General features: G+C 38.4%; 1 protein-coding gene across 1 annotated transcript; it reads right to left on the minus strand.

The window, feature by feature from the left end:
- Positions 1–903: 903 nt before the first annotated feature.
- LOC149420165 (basic helix-loop-helix ARNT-like protein 1) lies at positions 904–6,539 on the minus strand. The gene is made up of 2 exons (XM_089636428.1): positions 6,502–6,539; positions 904–5,472 (listed from the first exon to the last, which is right to left on the minus strand). Exon 2 carries the CDS (start codon positions 5,247–5,249, stop codon positions 3,504–3,506), a length of 1,746 nt encoding a protein of 581 aa, XP_089492554.1. The 5' UTR covers positions 5,250–5,472; positions 6,502–6,539; the 3' UTR covers positions 904–3,503.
- Positions 6,540–20,130: the final 13,591 nt, after the last annotated feature.

Genomic DNA, 20,130 nt, shown 5'->3' on the forward strand with positions numbered 1-20,130 from the left:
CATTATAAGGTATTCAACGTAAATTATAAATTAATAGAATAATACAAAGTTAAGGTTGCAGACTTGTATTTCAGATAATTTGATGATTTCAGCTATCGATAAAATAACATGCCAACCGGTTTCGGCAAGACGGTGCCTTTAGGGCAGATATCATAATCACAACTGCCAAGGTTATTGCTAAACATGTTAGCGTTCCGCATAACTACAGTAATGTATACATAATTACACTGTTCCATTAATTAATTGAGATATATAAATATTAATTTATGTATATAGAATTTTTCATACCCAGTCACGTGGTATAATATTAAAAATGTTGCCAGAAAATTTATGTTTTAAACGGTTTACTTTCAACGTTTAAGCGAAGGAAATTATAAGAGAAGATTATGATCAACCAACGAAATTAAGAATGGGTTGTTTCACGAAATTTGAACAATTCATAAAATTTCAAAGTTGATTTTCAAGTTCTGGGAAAGTTCTATTCAAGTTCATAGCAGAACTTGAAAATTAACTTTCAAATTTGATGAATTGTTCAATTTCTCTGAAACAGCTTGTCTTAAAATTTCCATTTGACACAAAATGTATTATAATTCATATTAATGTTTATAATATGAATTATAATAATAAATTCATATTATAAACATTTACAACAAATATATCGCTTAATTTGTTACAATTTTTATTAAAGGATTCATGAATTTAGAACGCAAAAAAATTATCAGGTTCGCAGGAATTTTTTTTATGAGCCATTTTAAAATTATTTTTTTATATCGGCTTGACATTTCAAATAGAACTTCGTAAATATAATTTATCGATAGATTTTATGGTTTTATTTTTTAGCACTTTTATTAAATTGTTTTTAAAAATAGTAATAAAATATTTAATCAAATTAGTTCACTCAATATTTCAATGTGGGTACAATAATGAATTTTAAGCTTGTTGCATTATCAATGCATTTGTATATTGCGTCAGTGTTTTAACAAAAGAGTAAAATATATACAGAAATTAGAGACACGCTTAATGTGCACTTTTAAAAAGTGCATACCTACTGCAGTTTTAAAACATTTTGTATTAGTTAGATAATAATGTGAAGTAAATATTTCAGTTTCCGGAAATGGAAATGGAAATTCCGAAAAAACGGATATTTTGATACAATAATATTAAAATAGTTTTGGAAGGCTAGTTTTATTTATAATTTCTCAATTAAACCCAAACTAAGAACCCAAGAAGCTATTTTAGGATCATAATTTGTGTTAAATAAGAGAAGAAAAAACTTTAACCTTAAAACTTTCGCATTAATTCAATGGCCGCCAAATGAACAATCAATTTTAATTTGAACGAAATAACTATCAAAATGCATTATTTTACATTTCAGGCAATTGAAATATTTACTTCTCACCATTATTCTGACTTCCACAAAGTTTTTAGTCAAAAAGTGCATATTCAGCGCGTTCTTATTATCTGTATATTTACTGTAATATTCCTAAGAAATTTGCAATGTTGCATTTACTGAACAGCATGTAAAATATGGTATTTTCAAAGTTACCATTTTCACTATAAATTATGCAATTTTAATAAACTCTAAAATTTTTTTGAAAATATGTTCCAATAATATATATATATTTTTTTTAATTAGAAGAACTGTAACGCAGTATCAAAGTTTTGGTTGTTCTATATATATTTTATGGTACCTAAACAGTTCATTAAAAAAATATTATTTCGTGCCAAAAGATTTGTACGACGAAACGTAGACTTTTCCCCAAGGTTCGTAGAAAACGTATTTAACAAGGTAGAAAATCGTGATATATACAGAAGCCCATTTTCCACTAGGAGATTTGAATTAACTGCAATACAAGTGGCGTCAAGCGACTCGGGATGCATTTGCAATGATATATTCGCAATTCATTGGTAATATTATACTAATTATCATATTTTAATTAATGTTCGGAATAAAAGGAGAAAATCCCAGTATATTTGCAGTGTTACTTACGCATTGATGGCGTAGAATTGGGGTTATGTATTAGCGCCTTGTACATATTGCCTTTCTTCTTCCTTTATCATCATATTTCAATTTGAATATCTTCACATTCAAATTTTAAAATTGAAAGTTTCTTTTCAAACTATGATGAAAATGCTATGATAGGGAAAATGTTTAATGTAATTATATTTATATAAAGAGTCGCACGTGGTCGTAGATATTATCAACATCGGTCTTTGTATTTGGTGACCATGTAGTTCCCCACCTTCCTCTTTCTTATTTCCTTCCTCTCCCCATATCGAAATAAGCTAAACTCTCTTCATCACAGCTAAATGAAATAATAAAATTTATTTACAACAATTATACCGAAATATAAATTATACCAAGTGAACGATGAAAGAGGACTCCCAACTGGTCTCCGAGTGACGTCACGAACTTGCAATGGCCCGATGCGGTTTTTTTCCCCGAAAAGTGCCTGCATGAGCCAACCTTGTTAAATACATGTTCTGCGAACCTTGACTCTCCCCTTACCAAGAAATGAAATAAAACAAAATAAAGTTTTGAAAATAAATGAATATAAAATATTTAATGATCTTATTATAGAAATATAGATTAACACAGTCAACATTGATTAAGTTTAACAGATTGTATTGGACATCTTTTCCATAATTGACTAATAATAACGCTATCCGCATTTTTAAACATTTTTAAAGGTGGTTGATAATAATTCTTATTATAATACGGTACACACATATCTGCCCACAATTATTGTAAAACCAAAATATAGAAATAGTGCATTTTACAACGAGTGAAGAATTATGACATGTTTTCTTAAATTTCGTACAAAGTTTCATTAACGTGTGTTCTTACACAGGTAACATAATATTGAAAGATATATTAGGGACATTACGGAAACATTCGAGTTTCAGTTGGTAAAGATGTATTTTTCCAAGTCTCTAATGAAAAGGATTCTCTGAAAATCGGTTTTCCGCATTACCATGGCACCATATAGATTTATTAACATCACCCCATAGACAATAGGTATGTATTTATAAAATATAAATTGAGAACGAGATCAGCCATTCCTGATAATTGTCGGACGAGCTCCCTTATAAATACTATAAATTAGCTACACAAGACATTACTGGTTCCGTGTCCCCACGATCACAAATAAGCCAGTTTACATAGATGTTTCGCAATTTAAGAGTACATATTTAGGTATTGAGTTTACAATAAATTTGTCATTTGAAAATCCCCTGGGCGCTGCTGAACGAGAAGCGTGCATTTAGAGATATGTTTTAACCAAAATCATTAGTATACCAGGGTTGCTATTCTAAAACTACATGATATTGTTCTTTTTTAGGTGGATTGTACTTTTGTAGTTCGAAAACAATACCTGAATTAGCTGAGAATTACTCAAATATCTCACAATTGGCGACGATTCCTTCGTTAGCACCCAAATGTATGTAAACTTAACTCACTGAGAACTCCATGAGGCCAAGTCGAAGGCCATAAGTGCCTACCCCTACCCGTAGTCTTTGTCTGATTCGGAGGAATGCTGAACTCTGTTGCGGCACATGCGCTTGAAGTGGCTGTGATCCTGCGGCCTGCTGGGAGAGATGCCCGCCCGCTTGAGAGCGCCCGACAGGGACATCACCGAGATGCTCTTCACGATGGACGACTTGACGGTGGAGGGCGTGGGTGGGATTATGGTGAGCAGCTCGTTGGGGTGCGGGGAGTGCTGCGGGGAGCTGTCCGACTCCGAGGTCAGCGCTGCCAGCGACGGCCGCCGCACGCGCGCGCCTCCGGGGGACGGCAGGTTGGAGATCAGGTGAATGATCACCTGCTCCAGCTGCCGGGGGTCCTCCACCCCCATCTCGTCGTTCTCATTCAACTGCAGGGAGTCGTCTGATTCGTCCAGATCTATGATCGCCGAATACCTCTTCCTCATGTCCGTGATCATCTGCATCCCGTGCTCGTCCGATACCAGCGAGTTGATGCAGACGAAACTCTGGGCGGCCTTGGTGGTGCGGTCTATCTCCAGGAAGCCCTTGGTGCGCAGGTACATGAACTGGCCCGTGCGCGACACCAGCCGGTAGCACGACTCCCCGTACGGCTTATTCTCGTCGTACATCTGCCGCAGGGCAATCACAACCCATCGCACGTCCTCCTTGTGCATGAAGGTGAAGGCGGACACGCCCGTCACCTCCTCGGACATGTAGCCCGCCACCAAGGAGATGCGCTGGTCGCAGTGCACGATGCGCCCGTCCACCAGGTGGCGGGTCCAATACTCCTGCTTGCTGGCTTCCAGCAGCCGATCGGGGATGACCGAATTATCCAGAACTCTTACCACTCCGACGAAAACGAAGTCGTTCCCGCTGGGCGAGATGGCGCGGTCCTTGCGCACTCGCTGGCGGCGGATGGGGTGCAAAACGCCTGCCAACCCCGCGCGGTCGGAGCGCCGAAAAGCACCGTCCAGCCGACACACCGAGTATTGCACGGGGTCGGAGCGGCTGCCCGCCCGAGCGAGGCGGACCAGGAAGTCGCGGCGCTCCGGGGAGGGCTCGCTGGTGCCGGGGCTGGAGCTAGGAGAGGAGAAGCTAGCTCCAGAGCTATTGGAGGAGCTGGCCGAGTACACCGAGGACGACTGCGTGTTAGGAAATGCCAAGTTCTCCCTCACACAATCCACGTCCTCCGGGTGGGTGAAATTGATAATGTTCTGCCCCAAGAGGTCGATCTGCGTATGGCCCAGATAGGACAGGACGTTTGAAGAGATCACCACGATCACTCCCTTGACAGTGATGGTGAGCAGGAAGCCACCCAGCAGGTCGAGGAAAGCGTCAGCCGCGGCCGGCCCCACATCGGAGTGGCACGGCTTGATGGAGTCCCCGAACACATGATCCACACGAAGGTCGTGCGCGGCCAGACGCAGGATGCTGGTCTTGTCTACTTTCTTGGTGGACTCGGACACGAGGGGTACGAGGCTGGCCAGCTGTCCGATGTAGTTGTTGAGCACGGTCCTCCTTTGCTTCTCGGCCTGTTTCCTGGACTCACGGTCATTGCTCTTGCTGGGGCCGGCTAGATTGGGGTGAGAGCCGTCGCTATCACAGCCCTCGTAGTACGATTCTCCCCCCGAGTGCAGCGGCGACGTCATCAGGCCCCCATAGGAACCCCGGGGAGAGCTGGAGCTACCACCGTCCGCGGGGAAGGACTGGTGAGGGTTCAGGTGCTTGCCTGGCGCGATGGTGCCTGCTCTGAGTGAGGTGGTCATTGGTCACAGTACTCCGTATCACCGGCAAACAGTAACTCCCAACAAGACTGCAGTGGAAAACATTCCTTTGACCGGTCAAGCGGCCGAACGCCCGGGAGTTTAATCGGAAGAGGAAATTGTGAAAATGTTCTCAGACACTATTTGATAAATAAATTATTGTTATTAATTAATTAAGATGGAAAAAGAACTACACTATGAAAGTTTTCACCGAACTGCGATTTTCCTACAATCATAGAAACAAACCACGAACACTAGCACGACGCACTACTACATAAACAAGCGTCAACGCACAAGGTCACTGCGTTATCTATGGTATAAAATGTTTAACCTGCCTGAGCTACCGCCATAATATTAAGTTGTCATTTTCTAAAATAATTATACACTGGATTTCACGTTTACAAAATGTCAATAAATAACTGCGATCCGAATACACACTTCCATTTATAAACAATTCGTAATTGATTTGTGACACTTGGTAGCGAGAGAGGTGACAGCACAAGTACACTGCAGTCTGCACCGCGAACCAAAACACACTAACACTGCAGATGCAACTGCACCGAATGCAGCGCTGTTCCTATTCTTCACCGCAGTAGACGACAGCGTGAATGCAGATTGCAAGCGATTCGCGCTCGCTTTTGCTTCACTTCCATGCGTTGACATGTTTATATCGCCTGGAATGCGTAGATCAAGGAACACTGTGTTGCGCTGATCACAAACACAATGCATTTATTCTAACATCACCTAGGGTTTTTCAAAACTGATTTGACACGGACGAACTATTAGGTTAACTCCATCACTACACTATAAACTTAACAGTCAACATTAAAGCTTGTTTGGGTTACATAACATTACGATAAATAAATGGTTTTCCGTCAGCAATGTGACAGCGCGCCGAACAACAGACCAACAACCATAGAGGAATATAATACATCAATGGCAACAACGCCAAAAACCAACAACTACACTAGGCGACATAACCTCACTTTATTCCTTTCGGGCTCGGATTTGATTCCGATAAGAAAAAATCTCTGAACTGTCATTATTCATTCCATGTTGTCAGTGTTGTCACTAACTGTCATTAACCTAGTTGATGTTCGTGCCCTTGCTCAGTATCGAATTCGTTAAAAAATACCGTCTGCTAGGTTGTATAACTGTATTATAATGCGTGGAAAGTATTTTTAGAAAATAAAATCAATGAAATATTACAACTCCGACTGAGATTAATTTAAGCAAAGTTAAGTTTGAACTGAACTGTATTTTTGAATTTCCTTCTCGATTCGTTCCAAATTGTTATTTTGGTACTGTTAACCAATAACCATCTCATAAAAACCATAAATAAGTAATAATATTATCTCTGTGGTTGGCTTTTATGCATTATTTTATTATTTAATAGTTACACTCAGAATCTTATCATTTTGTCACTGATAAATAAACAATGACATTACAATATGATAAATAAACATTCTCACAAAATCTTACGTGGTAGTCGTGGTACTTATCTATCTAAAAATTGAAAGCAGAAACTTGGTGTACGATACTACAATCTAACGATGTCGAACAATGCTCAAATATGTTTGAAAAACAAATTATGGATCATATTGAAACCTCCACAACAGAGGTCTCATTATACACGAATTCAAAATTCAGACGTATAAAACCTTGGATCACTTGTGGCCTAATAAAATCTATCAGAGAAAAAGAAAGGCTATATAAAAATACAATTAAAAATCCACACGATGAAAATGCTAAGATAGTTCTCACAAAATATAGAAATAAATTAACAGCTTTAATTAAAAAAAGTAAAGACGACTACTTTAAAAAAATAATCTCTACTTCAGAAAACAATCTAAAAGTTATTTGGAAAACGGTAAATTATGCAATTGAAAATAAGAAAAAAAATAATTCTATAAAATATTTAAAACATGAAAATAATATCATAGATGTATCCAAAGACCCAAAACTAACAGCAAACATTTTTAATTCTTACTTCTCTAAAGTAGGAAACAATCTCGCTGATAAAATCACTAAATCTGTACACACACCAAAAACTATAACAACTAATACCCAAAAACAAAATACACTATCCACTTTTAAAAAAACTACCGAAACTGAAATACAACTTGTAATAGAAAGCATGAAAGACGGATCCTCTCCAGGTTTTGACCACATTTCTGTGAAAATTCTTAAAGAAATGAAAATGTATCTACTGAAACCACTAAACCACCTTATCAATCTCAGTCTGACTAAAGGCATATTCCCAACAAATTATAAAAAATCTATAATATCCCCTATCTTTAAAACCGGCGACCCGCAAAATGTTTCAAATTATCGACCGATATCACTAATATCGAATATAGCAAAAATATTTGAAAAGATTGTGAAAAAAAGGGTTGTTGATTTTCTAGAAAACAATAAAATATTACATTCCAATCAATTCGGATTCTTAAAAACAAAAAGCACACAAGATGCAATAGCAAATGTAACATCATTTATATACTCTGCACTTGATGAAGGAAATAAATGCGCAGGAATATTCATAGACCTAAGAAAAGCATTCGATAGTATCTCACACGCAAAGCTTATCAAAAAACTGAAATTAAATAACATCAATGATAAAGCCGTCCAATGGATAGAAAGTTATTTGAACAATCGTGCACAATTTGTTAAAATAAATGACCAAACTAGCGACCAAGAAACATCAAATTTTGGTATCCCACAGGGCACCGTGCTTGGACCAATATTGTTCATTTTGTATGTAAACGACATATTTATTCAACCATTGCATGGCCAAATTATCTCTTACGCTGATGATACAGTCCTTATAATAAAAGAAAAAACTTGGGAAAAAATTAATCTAAAAGCTACAGAAGACATAAATAATCTAAAAATATGGTTTGACAATAACCTCTTGTCGTTAAATAGTGATAAAACATATGTCATTCCTTTCGAAATTAACACTAACATTGTACCTCCAAATCTTCAAATATTCTTACATAATCATTCTCTCGCACAACACGATACTAATCACTGCCAACAAAAATGTTCACTTCTGAAAATAGCGGATAAAATTACATATCTTGGAATAATCATAGATAAAAACCTAAAATGGAAAGATCACATCGACCATACAATAAAAAGAGTTAGGAAGTTAATTCATATATTCTTACGGATACGAAACTTTTTATCAACGAAAAACCTATACTCAATATACTACGCATTAGTACAGTCTATTCTTCAGTATGCCATTATCAGTTGGGGAGCAGCTTACAAAACTAATCTGACCCCCATAGAAATTGTTCAAAAACTAATAATAAAAATTATACTAAAAAAACCTCCAGACTTCCCAACTGACAGCATATTCGAAGAATTCAAAGTTCCAACATTTAAAAACTTATTTATAAAAAATTCAATTATACAAATTATAAAAGAAAAAGATAAATACGCATTTATAACTGAAAATTGTACTAGACTTAAACATGTATTTGTGTGCCCCAAATTAAACACTTCTTTTGCACAACACCATTATACTCACCAAGGAAAATTCTTTTTCAATAACCTACCAATAGAAATCAGAAGCATTAGGAACAAAATTCAATTGTTGAACTCCATCAAAAAGTATTTTAGAGAATGTCACACTAAAAATCTTACTTGTTTTTCTTCTTACTGAATACATATATGTTTACATATTTTAGTTAACGGGTCTGATTGCCATGTGTCTATATTACCTACACATACATATATATTGAAATACATGATTATAGTAAATAGTAATTATAATTATATGAAATGTATTAACTGTATTAACTGCATTGTATTAACTGTACACGTGACTTTATTTTTACATAATATGTGAAATGTTAACTCTTCTTCCATCCACAAGCTAAGGCTTTTAATGGAAGACCAGTAAAATTATAATATAAAAAATGTAACTAACTAAAAAAAAAAAAAAAAAAAAAAAAAAAAATCTTTTATATTATTCTGTGATTGGAAATTAGAATGCAAAAAGTCACACATTCAGATAATTGATAGGTACCTAATATTAAATTTTAATTATGTGGTGTCCTACATTGAGTATCCTTCTTCTTCTTCTTCTTCAATGGCGCTACAGCCCATTTCGAGCCTTGGCCTCCTTTAACATGAGCCTCCACCGCCCTCTGTCCTCGGCCGTCGTCTTCCAATCTGCAACATGGAGTAGTCCTCTGGCATCTTTCCTGACATCGTCCTCCCATCTCAGCCTAGGTCTGCCCGCCTTTCGTTTGCCTCCCGGGTGTCCTGTTAGAACCTTCTTTGGTACACGTGTGCTTGGCATTCAGTGCACATGTCCGGCCCATCTTAGTCTTTGGAGCCGTAAATGAGTAGAGAGTCTGGGAGCTTGGTAGATGTCATATAGCTCCTTATTGTGGCGGATTCTCCATGCCTCTCCCTCTCGCACCGCTCCTAAGATTCTTCGAAGTACCTTTCTTTCGAAGGTGTCCAGGCGTTCCGCAGACTTTGCTGTCAGTGCTCCCGCCTCACATCCATAGGCCAAGACCGTTCTAATAATTGTTTTATACAGGGTTATTTTGGTTTTCCTATGGACGTTTCGGGATTTGAACACTGGCAGCAACGCGAAGTAAGTGTTGTTAGCGGCTGTGATGCACTTTCTTACTTCTACTGGGTCTTCGTTGTCCTGCGTTATGATGGAGCCCAGGTAGGCAAACTCTTCGAGTATTGAGTATCCTTAATTAAATCTTATTTTACAAATGATTTATGCATTCACTTTTTTAACTTACAGGACTTCATAAATCGTGTAGTACTTACCTAATTATGTATTTAAATTTAAGGTCTTATTAAATTTATAATACTTGAAGATTACGCCCGTCCTCCCTTTCAACATATTCAGCTCATCGCAGTCTTCAGAACCTACAGAATCTTACAGCTCAAATAAATACCTATTTGAGTTCATGGTTCATTTTATATCTGTACTGTCCATTTTCTAGTGTAGTCGAAAGATTTTCGTTTCAATATTATAATAAGCAGCATACAAAAATAATCTTTTTTTTTCAATCATAAAAACAAAAAATGTAATGAAGGTATACTATTAATTTTGTGAACAGTAGACCCCACATCCAAAAAAGTATTTTTCTAATTTTCTCGTTTAATAAATCGAAACCAAAATTTCCTCTGACATCATATAGTTGTTAGTAGGTACTTTTTTACCTGCCTACTTCTATAAACCAAATAATTTCTGTAATTTTTTAATTAATTTCAAATAAGGAATTCCTTCAACAATTTGTCCAAAGAAACTACACTATTCCAATGATTTATCTTTTTTCGGGCAGATAGGTACCACGATATTGAACATATGCGAATAAGGTCCAAATAAACAACAATTTCATATTTGAAAAAAGAATCTTTATCGAACCGTTAAAATGACCACCACCTTGAAAAGTAAATGGAACGTACAGATAAATGAAATGCAAAACGGTTAAACGGAGTTAAAATAGCACTACCCTACGCTCAGTCAAAAATGTCCAACTTCTTTCTAAGTTTGCAGATAATTATCCAACAAAGTTATGTTTACTTAGTAGAACAACATGGTTCCATTTGAAATTTAAGTAAAAGTGAGTTCTATTTAAAAACCTTTATTTTATTTTTAGAATAACAATAATAAGGTTACAATTAAAAATTTTACGGGTAATTTAGTTCCATACATAAAATATTTTTGGAGCAACATGGTTCTATAAGCTGTATTTCAAGCTCCTGCTTAGGACAACAAGGTTCCATCCGCCAATTACGTGAAACAGAAAAATATATTAAAAATGACATTCACCAAAAAGTGAATATCCAGAACGTATTGTAATTGAATTGTCTTTGAGTTTGAATATGCTGTGCAAAAGAACATGGCACTTAGCCAAAAAAAACTAATTTCAATAACCGGTTAGTTGTAGTTTTGGTGATTTTCAAAGCAACAGGGTTCTAACCAATTTTTTTTATTAGTTGTTTGGCTAAGTGTCTTGTGTTTTTTTCATAGAATGTTCACATAAAGTAAATGCAATTAAAATACATTATTTATAATTTTTTTTGTGATACATACTTTGAATCTCAATATCTTAGTCACATGCACATGGCAGATACAATCTTGTAATTCTAAAGACACGATACATCATTGGTTGGCATACTTGGTTTGGTAAGAGAAGCATATAAATATTGTAAAGAAGCTGACAATCCAAAGAAAATGGCCGGTTTCGGATGGGTGGGAATCGCAATGAATCGATAATACTAGTTATTTGAAGGATATTCAAGTCTTAATCTGGATGTCAGAAGGCTCATGAAGAATATGGTAGGTTATGTTAGGTTAAGAAGATGGTAGGTTATATTTCTATGCTATTTAGCGGTGGTGGCTCAAGCACTTCTTCGATGATAGGGACAGGAAGTGCGCGGACATCTCACTACCTGAAGAATATAAAATTTCTCAAACAAAAATGTTCAGGCAAGTCATACACCTAAACAACTGTCTAAATACAAAATGATTTTTAAAATCTCTCTAGATATATACCAATTTATAATACCGACGAATCACAATAATGCTATATCTTACAAGATTATCATCAAACTTAATTTGAATGTGCGTGATTCTCGCCTGAAACTAGCAAACCGTCCAATTCATACAAGGGAATTTTAAAGTCTGTCTCCAAATTCTATGAGATTCACATACAAGAGCGGAATTCCCTAGCAAATGAATCCAAATTTCAAGCAAGAAAGCTCGGTGACGTCCTCTGAATGCGCTGAGTGCACTGCGCATGGACAATGCGCAGCAGCTCCAGCGCGTTGAGCTCAACTAGTATGTTGTGTTTATTGGGTTACTGTGCAAGAATGCATTTATGCTTTAGCAAACCACAAAGAAGGACGCGGATCAGACGTAAGTTCTATAGGAACTATTCTGATTTCGATCTTGAAAATATTTCTGTAAATGTTAATAGCTTTTATGTTTAAAGAATTCATTCATTTTGATGAGGACAAAGTTTCAACTTTTATTCTGTTTAAGTAGGTAAGTAGGTTTAGCGAATATTTTTTAAAAAGAAGACATACAGAATTATGAATGGAGAAAGAGCAGCAAAATTTTTCCACATTCCTTTTGAAAATCAAAACATGATTTTCAAAAATATTTCATGAATGTAGTTATCTGTGTTTTGATTTCATCGAATTATCTTGAAAGATAAGTTATACAAACCTTTCATAGAATATAAATATAGTATTGTTTCTCCTCATATATAATAATTATTTATGTCAGCTGGCATAAAATTTTTCCAGACAGCAGTGTAAATCCCTTGCACAGGATAAGTTTTGCCAATGGCACAATGACTAGCCCGCGCCGTGGGAAAAATTCTTGTTCACGACACGCAGAAAAACGGAGAAAGTCATGGTTAGCATTTTCAAGGTTCGTGCTTCCATCGTCATTGTTAAGTGCTCAGCTGCTGATATTCATTATGATGACTAGACTGATAAGAAAAAAAACATGTGCAGAAATTTAAAGAAAAAAATAGTAAAATAATATAATTTTCACTGGTCTTGTCCCATAACACTGGCCTTTCAAGTTACCAAAGTAATTACATTCTCTTGGTTAATTTGGTTTATTTCGTAAAACAAGTTTTTTAAATGTTAATTTCAACCCCAAAACCATGCCATAACGTGAAAACGTCCGGTGCCTTGTACAAGCTCTCCTAGACTCACATACAACACTGCTAGATATCTCATCATGTGTTTACATGTTGTACCGGAGGATTTTTACAGTGTATCTGTTGGCCTCACCGTATGTTCGTACAAACTCCAACACTGGCCAACGTGAATTTGTCAACTTAGCCGCTAATCGAACTATCAGAAGTAATTAAAATCTGTAGAATCATCATTTTAAGGTCCATCAAACAATAAAGTTCACAACGCCCAAACTCGACAGCGGCTATAGCCCAAGGCATGTGGCTGAACCTTCAAGATGGTTGTTGCAAGGCAGAACAAAACTGTAAGAAATCATCATTATTATTCCTGCAGACATTTCAAAAAAATTTATATTATTGACAATGGGTAATAACACTTTTACGTACCTGCCTACAAAACATAATAAAAAATATTAATGTTATTCATTTTTAAATGTTAACATTTTGTAGTTGTTGAAACATTACTTACGCTAAATTTAAATGTTTTCTGATGCCTTATTATTATCGGAGAATTTTTACAGCGCCGTTTGGTAATAAAAATCAACTAAAGAACACATTAATGTATTGTATGTGCATATGGTTGCCATAAGTAACTAGTGTCCCACACAAACTTAGGCACCCCACTCACCCCGGTCCCCGCAACCTCTCGAGGGTATGCACGGGAGTATTTATTCACTCGTAAACACAGTCATGGAAAATGTTCATTAGTAAATAGCGTTGGTGCATTATGCAGGTGTAACATAAAAAAAAACATATCCGAACGCTCTACTGCTCACCACAAATACTCAACCAGGGCGATAAGACATAATATACTGATTATTCCCAGATTACATACATCTTTTGGACAGAGAAATATTAAATTTCATGCTACGAAGCTATCATAGACATATGAATATTAGTAGACCTGCCCTAAGTGATTAAAAGTGTATTATCCCCACTCCCCATACCGGTTCCATTGAGCCGGCTGGGCTCGCATATGGCCTCAAGTGAAATTTGAAAACGTGACGTCATCATTCTTGTGCGAACTATGGTCGAGGCATCATCGGTTCATTTTACGAAATAAAACGGCAAAATGTTGACTTGTGATATGAAAACTTGTAAAAATAGATGTGAAAAAGAGAATAAACCCAATTGTCGTATTACATTCCATAAGTAAGCATTATTTTACTTTATTTTAAGCTTATTCACACCGTATTATATGGATCAGTTTTAGAAACATATACTATCACATCTCAATGTAGCGATTCTCAAGTGTGCTCATCGTTGTTTACTGGGGTAAGTAAATTATGAGACATTTGTAAAAGTGTCAACTAAATACTCTGAAACTAACTACGACTCTGAAAATAGAAGCTGCCTTACTTTGCCGAATTTGGACTTCGCAAATTAGTTCATAACGTGGCGAGTAATTTGCGCTCCCATGTAGAAATGTCTATTCATCAAAAGCAGATTTTACTTTTAAGAACTAAATGGTGATATTATAATGCGAGATGCCTATTTACTGTCAGATTGATTTATTGACGAATCACAGTCAGCCTTACTCCCTTCGTTCTTCAACAGTTGATTTTACCCCTCGCCATTAGCTTCTCGTCTATTAATTCCTATGTCTGTGGAAGCTATACATAATGCTCTAACAAATCAAACAAAAAAAATAGCAGACGTGACTGCATTTATTTAATATAAAAAAACATACTTTGTAATATGTACACCACTTTTTTATAGAATTAATAAATGACAACCAATCAGGTTTCGCTTATCTAAAAAGTGGTGTATTATAAAGTTTGTTTTTTCATTTAGTATATAATGTCACACCCCAAGTATTTGCTTCCTTCGAAAAAACATATATTTAAAACTAAAGTAAAAACATGGCTGCGAGAACAGAGTAATAATCAACTTGGTAAAATTAAAAAGATAATGTAAAGACAAGTAGAAACTAAATATAAAAAGTACAGGTCGTCGCTGGACCGCCCTCCCTAGTACTAGTGAGGGGGACTGTGAAAAGTGCGGCAGTATTCTTATAATATGTTTTAGACTTACATCATGTACAAACTTTGCCGTAGAAACTAATAATTAAAATAATCAGGACACTGAAACCCTTTCAAAGGACTAATAACGTTGTTGATCCTTCCATCTGCAATACATTTCAATCATAACACCCATACATTCTACACTCTGAGCACCTCTCTCTAATCTCCCTTCATGCATCTCTCCTTGTCCAATTATCGTAAGAAATATCTACAACTAATTCTGAATTATATTATTTAATAATTATTATTATAAGTACATAAGGATAAAATATGGGATATGCAAGGTGCTTTTATGCGTAGAAGGGGGTGCATGGACCAGATCTTCTCATTGCGTATGCTAACTGAGAAGTTTCTGGCAAAAAACCAGAAACTTTTCTGTGCCTTTGTAGATCTACAAAAAGCATACAACCGAGTCGACAGGAAAAAGCTATGGAAGGTGTTGTCCAAGTATGGAGTGAATACAAATCTGACTCAGGCAATTGCGTCTCTATATGAGGGAAGCATTGCATGTGTTAGGGTAAACGGTGGTTTTACGGGGTGGTTTGATATCACAAAAGGTGTTAAACAAGGCTGCGTAATGTCACCGTGGTTATTCAATCTATACATGGATAATTGTATGCAAGAATTGAAAGAGGTGGGATTTGAGTAATCTGAAAGTATTTTGCCTGTTGTATGCTGATGATGCGGTGCTGATTGCTAATAGTATGGACGATCTACAGTCTCTCGTGTCTAGGATGAACGAAGTATGCATGATGAATGTAAGTAAGTCTAAAGTAATGGTGTTTGAAAGAGAGAGTACGAAAACAGTGTGCAATATAGTTGTGAATGAGGAATACTTGAAGCAGGTGGATGAGTTTGTGTATTTAGGAAGTATGTTTACGAGAGATGGGAAGGCTGACAGAGATATTGAAAGAAGGGTAAATGCAGGTAATTCCGTTAATGGAGGACTGAACGCAGTTGGCGCTAACAAAAAATTGTCCAAAGAAGCGAAGTTAGCAGTCCACAATGGAGTGCTGGTACCTACCTTGATGTATGGAAGTGAGGCATGGAACTGGCAAAGAAAGGATGAAAGTAGATTGAATGACGGCCGGCATAGTCCAGTGGTAACGCATTGGACTGCCATTCCGAAGGTCGCGGGTTCGAACCCGGCGTGCGCAAATAAATTTTATTTGATTAATTTGTGTTATTTCACAATTAATTAATTAAAATAATATATAGTATATTTGCGGCACGTTCCAGAGTGGAAGATACTTCCAGTATCGCCCTGGTGTAAGACCACCATTCAGAATTGAAACGTTGCTCCAAATGGCTTTAGCCGTGTTTAGTGACTAGATCTGAATAGCCAGGTACTTCCCCACCTTCCTCTTTCCCTCCAACACTTACCTTCAGCCTCACAACATCCCCCAATTGGGGATGCCATAGTCTCGCTGGCTCCAGACGGGAGCAGTTGGGACTCTTGTGAGGTATTCACTATAAAAAAAAAAAAAAAGAATGCTGTTGAAATGAGATCCCTGAGGCGTATGTGTGGTAAAACCATGTTTGATCGTTTTTTTTTTTTTTTTTTTTTTTTATATTTACTCCACACAGGAGGCCCTGAAGAAAATAATTTCCCTCAGGGCCTATGTCATCTTTGGGGATGCTGTGTGGAGGGTCTTTTTGTGGAGAGGAAGGAGTGAACATGGGTCTTGAAGAGTCCCATGTTGTAGGAGGGAGGAAACACAGAGGCCGGCAGTTCGTTCCACAGCCGAGCTGTTGAACTTAAGAACGAATCATAGAAGCGACCCGTTCTCATGTGACAAGTGTCAACTGTGTACAAATGTTGGGCGCGCGTTTGGCGTGTATCCCGACTACGCACCGGTGCCGAAGGGATCAATGACGCTAGTTCCTCAGAGCATCTTCCATTGTAATACCGATAGAACAAGGACAGCATACCTACCTGACGCCTGTGCTCTAAAGATTGCAGTCCGTTTGTTAAGATTGGGGAATCTATCAAACGGACCGCCCGTTTCTGCACAGAGTCAAGGGTTTTTTTCAGGTATTTTGGGGCTCCAGACCAGAGATGGCTGCCAAATTCGACAGTAGGGCGCACTTGCGATTTGTACAGGGTGAGCAGTTGTGTACTATTAAAGTATCTGCGGGCCCTGTACAGTACGCCCAGCTTCTGAGAGGCCAACTTTACTCTAGCTTCGATGGAGCCCCCGTACCTGAGCTGGTCACTTATAGTTACACCAAGCATATCAATGGAAGGCCTGTTCGGAAGATTGCTTCCGTTGAAGGAGACTAGATTATCATTTGGATCCCTTTTAGACGTAATCAGACAGGATTGGGTCTTTGAAACATTAAATTCGACGAGATTATTTTTACCCCAGGAGGAAATACTCTCGAGATAACCGTCCATTCTCTGCTTCAAAGCCCTCCGAGCCGTTGGAGTTTGTGTGCCCTTTGGGGGCTTGTCAAACAAAAAGCTATCATGAACTGTACTGTCATCCGCGTAACAATGAATCGGTGCACATGTCAAAAGGTCATTGATGTGCAACAAAAACAAAGTCGGAGACAGAACCGATCCCTGTGGGACGCCAGCATTTATGGAGTGCGAGGAAGAGGTGAAACCGTCAGCAACCGCCTGAATCGACCTATCCCTTAAAAAGTCAGCAATCCACGTACACAGGGATGCGGGAAGTCCGTAAGAATGCAATTTGTTGACAAGTCCTCGGTGCCAGACCCGGTCAAAGGCCTTGGATATGTCTAGTGCGACCGTTTGGGTCTCACCGTGACGTTCCAGGCACCGCCCCCAAACATGCGTCACATACGCGAGAAGATCACCGCACGAGCGGTTCCGCCGGAATCCGTATTGACGGTCGTTGATAATTTTGTTCTTCTCGAGGTATGTGAGCAGTTTGTCGTTGATCACACGTTCCATCACTTTGGACAGAACTGATGTGATCGCTATGGGGCGGTAGTTGGCCGGGTTGGAGCGGTCACCTTTCTTGGGAATAGGGTGAATTACCGCTTTTTTCCAACCAGAGGGCACAGTGCCACACTTCAGGGACATTTTGAAGAGCTTTGTCAAAACTGGAACTATTTCCGCAGCACACCTCTGCAATACCAGGGCAGGTATTCCATCAGGTCCACTAGCTTTGTTAACATCGAGCCCCCGTATGACGTGGAGTACATCCCGATGCCGGATCCTCAGCTTTTTCATATAGAAGCCGCAGTGAGGAACCGACGGCGGAACAGCACCCCCGTCGTCGAGGGTCGAGTTTTCCGCAAACATTTTCCCTAAAAGGTTTGCCTTTTCGGTGGCGGTGTTTGCTAGTGAGCCGTCAGGTCTGGTAAGAGGTGGCAAACTGGGTTTGCAAAAATTTCGACCTATTGAGCCCGCAAGCGACCAGAATGCTCTGCTGCCATGCGGGCAGGCAGCCAGCTTTTTGCTGATCTGCAGGTCGTGTTCGAATTTTGACCTATTGATGATTCTCTTGCATTCCTTTGCCGATTTGTTGTATGCTGATCTGCTTTCGGGCGTTCGAGATGTGTTGTAGGCTCGGTAAGCCGCGTTTTTTCGTCGAACTGCTTCGGAGCATTGTCGACTGAACCACGGCTTTGAGCCCACACCAGTTTCTTTAGTAGTCGATTGTATGAAGCCATCCATCGCCGATTTGATGACTTCACCAATCTCCTGGGCACATCTTGAAGGGTCCGAAGTCCGAAAACAAACAGCTGACCACGGAAAAGCATTGAAATGGGCCCGCATACCGAACCAATCTGCTGACCTATAGTGCCACACTTTTCTCCTCAGCCTCAGATCGTGTGAGGAATGTGGAGATACGCAAAGAGTGCAAGGCTGATGTAAGCGTAATGAGTAAGATTAAGAAAAGGACGCTTAGAGGGTTTGGGCATGTATAGCGAATGAGCGGAAGATAGGAGTGTAAGGACGATATATGATGCAAATGCCAATGGTAGCAGAAGTTGGGGACGCCCGAGGAAGACATGGCACGATCAAGTGAATCAGATACTCGAGTCGGGCCATGTCAAGAGTCAGAATAATAGAAGAGTATGTATGAGACGATGTATGTATGTGAATGAGGCAAGAAGTGTGTGCCAAGACCGAGTTGTTTGGCGGTCCGTCCTCTCTGCCTACCCCTGCGGGAAATGGCGTGATGTTTAGTTAGTTACTTAGCATTTATTCAGTTTAGTTGTAGGTATATACATATATCGTCCCATTAATTCGTAGACTGCGTAACTCCAAACTTTTCGAAAATACGTTTTTGATGCCATCTGGTGTTAAAATTAGACCCGCATCGACTAGTAAAACTCGAAAATTTAAAAAAAAATTAACCTTTTAGATAAACACAAATTAGGAAACTGCGTAAAATTATGGTGCCATTTTTACTCGCGAATACTTCGTAACTCCTTAATTCAGTATTGGCCGGTGAGCCGTGCACGCTTGTTGTGTTTTTGACTGAGGAAATTTATTTACGGTGTAATAGTTTTACCGTGAAATTAACTGAGATAAGTTGATTAATCAATTTTGAACATTTTATAACCTTAATTTTAATTGTGAAGTCACGAATAGTGTTTTGTATCTGTAGTCTAAACTGACGTCTTCTGCACCGTGTGACGCTCTGCCGTAGCTCTCTTGTTTTATGTGCCCCTGCGGTTTCGTAAATACCTAATAGGTCCTTGTTCTGTGATTATCTCTTCTTCAAGGTCACCATCTCTTTGCAAGTGGATCTCCTCCTGATGCATATCCGGATCCGGTTCTTCACTGTCCTCTTCAAACAAACCCAAAATATTTACGGTGGAACGTGCGGCAATTCCATCTCGTCTCTCCTCAGACACAGTCCGTTCTCTGTCAGGCATCTTCCGCGGGTCAAGCACATGTCTTGGTATGCCATCTACTTCGATGTTGTTGACTGAAGTAAGTCCTGTCACCCTTCCATGCACGATGTGCATCTCCCATCTACTGGTTTAACCGCAAGAAGATCGCCCACTTAGAGCTCAGTCAATACTTCCTCTTCTATATTCACTTGCGCAGAAGGGTGTCTCCACGAGTGTGAAGTGTGAACTATACTAGACAGCGCAATACCTCGATCATCCTGACTTTTTGCAGCCAAAGATTGTACCGAAACACTGCCTGCAGGGGATCGCTTCCACTTCTGGCTG

Source organism: Hesperophylax consimilis, chromosome 10 (assembly GCF_061612785.1).
Source record: "Hesperophylax consimilis isolate HC1 chromosome 10, BYU_Hcon_1.0, whole genome shotgun sequence".
Lineage (NCBI taxonomy): Eukaryota > Metazoa > Arthropoda > Insecta > Trichoptera > Limnephilidae > Hesperophylax > Hesperophylax consimilis.

Bases quoted from the DNA above. Each gene is read 5' to 3' on its own strand.
- LOC149420165 (XM_089636428.1), bottom strand. From the start codon at position 5,249: ATGACCACCTCACTCAGAGCAGGCACCATCGCGCCAGGCAAGCACCTG.